Source organism: Neolamprologus multifasciatus, chromosome 2 (genome assembly GCF_963576455.1).
Source record: "Neolamprologus multifasciatus chromosome 2, fNeoMul1.2, whole genome shotgun sequence".
NCBI classification, from domain to species: Eukaryota; Metazoa; Chordata; class Actinopteri; order Cichliformes; family Cichlidae; genus Neolamprologus; species Neolamprologus multifasciatus.
The window spans coordinates 15,362,025-15,366,437 of NC_140440.1; the positions used below are offsets into that span (position 1 = coordinate 15,362,025).

General features: G+C 52.6%; 1 protein-coding gene across 1 annotated transcript; it reads left to right on the forward strand.

Moving 5' to 3' along the window:
* Positions 1 to 316: 316 nt before the first annotated feature.
* Positions 317 to 3,920, forward strand: LOC146524133 (uncharacterized). The gene is made up of 2 exons (XM_085135337.1): positions 317 to 1,744; positions 3,903 to 3,920. The coding sequence occupies exons 1-2, from the start codon at positions 317 to 319 to the stop codon at positions 3,918 to 3,920; spliced, it is 1,446 nt and encodes a 481-aa protein (XP_084991463.1).
* Positions 3,921 to 4,413: the final 493 nt, after the last annotated feature.

Genomic DNA, 4,413 nt, shown 5'->3' on the forward strand with positions numbered 1-4,413 from the left:
GTCAGCTTGTCTCTCGTGTCATTAGTCAGATTATGTTCAGCTCTGTACTCACCTGTTTCCAATCATTGTCGTCATTCAACCTGTGTATTTAAGTTCCTCGGTTTCACCAGTTCTTGGTCGTGTCATTGATGTTCGTGTGATGTTGTCCTTCCCGTGTGTTCTCTTAGTTCAGTCAGCCATTCAGTGATCCAGCCAGTCAGTGTCCGTTCACCCTCTGTTCATCCACTCCTTATAATAAACCTTCACCAGTCTTCACCTACCTGTGAGTCCTGCGTTTGGGTTCCTTCTTCCTCGCCTCCACACAACGCCTGACAGAATGACACGAACCCGCGTTGTGGACCCAGCGGACTCGGACCTTTTTGAGCGGCAGGAGGCAGTGCTCTCCTTGTGGGCGGAAAAGCTCAAGGAGAGACAGCGGCTCTTCGCGGAGCGAGAGCACGTCTTCGAGGGCACTCGCTTGGCTCTGGGCGGGCCTCGGAGACGCCGCGTTCACCCACCTGCTACCTCCCATGCACCGGAGCATCTGCCGCGGAGAGTGGGCGTTTTGGCGGCTCCCCCTCTCGCGGGTCCGCTCCTCGCTCACACGCCACCTGCCTCATTCACCGGACCTTCAACCTCGCCATGGCACAGCGGCTCCGCCTCCCACCTCGGCTCAACAGAGGCGCCCGCGCCGGAGGCTCAGCTGTGTACCCCGCCCGCTTCCTCTTCCCGGAAAAAGCGGCGCACACGCCGCCATAAAATGGACTATTTCCAGCAATACCCGGTGGTGAGTTCCAGTGACTGTTTTCCACCCTCATTTGATTCTCCACTTAAAACCAATAATAGACCCATCTGTGATTCATGGGATGTTTCCCTCCTGGAGGAGTCTGTGGACTGGGAAGATTTGTTCTGCTCTGCTCCCCCAAAGACTGTAAATAGTGGTGGCAGAAGGACCAGAACAATCCCAGATAAACCTGCCAGTATCACACACCCAGTCACTATTTCCACACCCATTACTCAGCCATTTCCCACCAGCACGGCGGCCCAGATTCGGCCTTCCCCTTCACCCGTTTCACCTCCTCAGATGGCTAGGGCCCAGTCTACACCCACACCAGTGCCAGCTCCCAGGAGGAGGGCAGCTGCGACCCAGTCTACCTCCACACCCGCTTCTGTTTCTCGGGTGGGGGTGACTGGTGTCCAGCCACCTCCCATGCCTGTCCCAGCGCCCAGGCTGAGGGCGGCCAGGATCCGACCTGACCCCCCTAGAGACTCAGCTGAGGCTCCCCAGCCGGCGCCCTCACGCTCTGGAGGCACGGAATACCTAACTTGTCCACCGGCTACTTCACCACTTCCTCCACCTCCTGACCCAGCCTTTCACGCCCTCGCACTGTCCCTAGTTAGATTAGCTGACCTGTCCCCTGCTCAGGCACCAGCTTTACTAGCCCAGGCTGTAGCTCTATCTCCTTCGCTAGCTCAGTCTGTAGCTCAGCCATTAGCCTCACCGACCTCTGTTTATCCATTAGCCTCCTCAGTCCAATCAGTTCACACTCCTGCTCCAGTCCAGCCTGTAGTCCAGTCTGCTCCAGTCCCACCTGCTGTTCAGCCTCCACTCCAGTCAGTCCACTCACCTGCTGTTCAGCCTTCACTCCAGTTCCCTGTAGTTCAGTCTCCTCCTGTCCTCCAGTCTCCTGTCCTCCAGTCGCACCCTGTCCTCCAGTCTCCTGTCCTCCAGTCGCCCCCTGTCCAGTCTGTCGTCCAGTCTACTGTAGTCCAGTCAGTTCAGTCACTCATCCACCACCCTGTTCAGTTCCCGGACCTGCAGCCACAGCACCCAGAGCCAGCTGTGAGCCCTCCTGCTCTCCAGCCAGGGGTTTCCGCGCCCGCTGGCCCGGCCGCTCTCCAGCCAGGGGCCTCCGCGCCCGCTGGCCCTAAAGCTGTGGCTCCGTCACCCCCGGCTCCCGTGCCGTCGCCTGGTCCAGCCTCAGACTCAGCCTCAGCTTCTGCTTCGCCTGGTCCAGCCTCAGACTCAGCCTCAGCTTCTGCTTCGCCTGGTCCAGCCTCAGACTCAGCTTCAGCTTCTGTTTCGCCTGGTCCAGCCTCAGACTCAGCCTCAGCTTCTGCTTCGCCTGGTCCAGCCTCAGACTCAGCTTCAGCTTCTGCTTCGCCTGGTCCAGCCTCAGACTCAGCCTCAGCTTCTGCTTCGCCTGGGCCAGCCTCAGCCTCAGCGTCAGCCTCTGCTTCGCCTGGTCCTGCGGCTGCCGCACCGTCGCCCCAGCCACGTTCTGGACGTCATCGCCGGCGTGGCCGCCCACCGGACCTGCTCAGTGGCCGCCGCCGCCTTCCTCGCGGCCGCCCTCTGGACCTGCTCAGTGGCCGCCGCCGCCTTCCTCGCGGCCGCCCACCGGACCAGCTCAGCGGCCGTCGCCATCTTCCTCGTGGCCGCCCACCAGAACTGTCTTGTCTCGGCCACAGGCCACGTGGCCGCCCGCCTGAACTGTCTCTGTGTGGACTCCGTCCCTCCGTCCTGGGCCCCCTCCGCCCGCCCTGTTCTGGTCTTTTTCTCTTTTGGCCGTCGGGTGCCGCCCTTTGAAGGGGGGGTACTGTCAGGGTTCGTGCCATTAGTCAGATTATGTTCAGCTCTGTACTCACCTGTTTCCAATCATTGTCGCCATTCAACCTGTGTATTTAAGTTCCTCGGTTTCACCAGTTCTTGGTCGTGTCATTGATGTTCGTGTGATGTTGTCCTTCCCGTGTGTTCTCTTAGTTCAGTCAGCCATTCAGTGATCCAGCCAGTCAGTGTCCGTTCACCCTCTGTTCATCCACTCCTTATAATAAACCTTTACCAGTCTTCACCTACCTGTGAGTCCTGCGTTTGGGTTCCTTCTTCCTCGCCTCCACACAACGCCTGACAGATCCTGTTAATGATAAACTACAAATTTACCCTAAATTACTAAAATATCGATATTTTAATGTGAGAATCGATTCTAGAACATAAATGATTGGTATCAGAGGAATCGATATATCAGGATCGATCCGCACATCACTACAGAACGCAGTCTTCAGAGATCTCTACGTGAACACTGTGATACATCTGACCTTCAGTCCGAAGCAGAAACCCAGACCAGTCTTAAACGAAAGCACAAATAAAACTTTTTTACTCATAAACATATCTTTGATTGTTAAGAATTTATGATCTTGTCTTTTATACATATCTGTGGTGCTTGCATACTGCAATATCACCACATAATATAGTCCAAAAGGTGGAAGTTTGTAAACTTTTTAAAAATGAAAAGCTGTGTACACTTGTGCACTTCAAAAATTCCTTGTATACTGTACCTTCTTGCACATCTCTGTTTCCTGTGTTGTTAGAAATCAAACTGTAACTTTAGGAAAAATTATGCCAAAAGCACATTTACAACTACTTAAGACCGTTTTTAATTTCATTTCTTTAGACCAAATCCCCTGTACACATATACGGACTCAGAGGATTAGCAGCCTACAAAAAAACGGTTTCCCCAGGCCCCTCGAGTGAAAATACCAGGTAATAAAATAATTTCTAGTGTCTGTGTACATATCTGTGTCTGGCACAAGGAAACGTTTTTGACAAGTTGTCTGTATTCTTTCAATAAATTATCTTTTCTAAACAGCCCTCACCACTGCGCAGTCTGCTCCCCAGCCCACTGATAGCAACCATCATAATGCCCCACCCAGCTTCCAGCACCTTTCGCCACTCCGGCACAACACACAAACCGACACAGCTTTGCGATCTCCCCAGCATGCAGAGTCTGATGTCGATGTCTTCCCTATAGATGGTATGCTTTTAAAATTGTTTTAAAGCTGCATCACAATGTCATTGCATTCTTATCTTCAAAACACCAATTTATACTCCTGAAAGTCCTCTTGTTGTGATTTCTTTTCTGTAGATTCCAGAGACTCTGTGAGGCCACTATTACCAGGCAAGTTCAAAAATCTTGGAATTTCACAGTTTACATGGTATAACAAATATACGTGACAGGCAAAAACTAGTAAACACTTTTAGCAGTTACAAGAACTAACAAATGAATATCCAACAAAAGGGAATAGAAATACATTGTACTGCAAATACTTTTGTTTATTCTTTGTATGACTTGAAAATCAGGCTTTAGGGAAAACTAAATGACATTTTTCTATCATCAATTGCATGAAGTAAACACACAAGCACTTGCATACACATTTAAGACACCTCCTGGGTGAGGTGCTCCGGGCATGTCCCACCGGGAGGAGACATGCTGAAGAGATTATATCTCTTGGCTGGCCTGGGAACACCTTGGTGTTCCCCTGGACAAGCTAGAGGAGGTGACAAGGGAGAGGGAGGTCTGAGCTTCTCTGCTTGGGCTGCTGCTGCCCCCGACCCGGCACCGGGTAAGTGGAAGAAGATGGATGAATGGAAGTGAA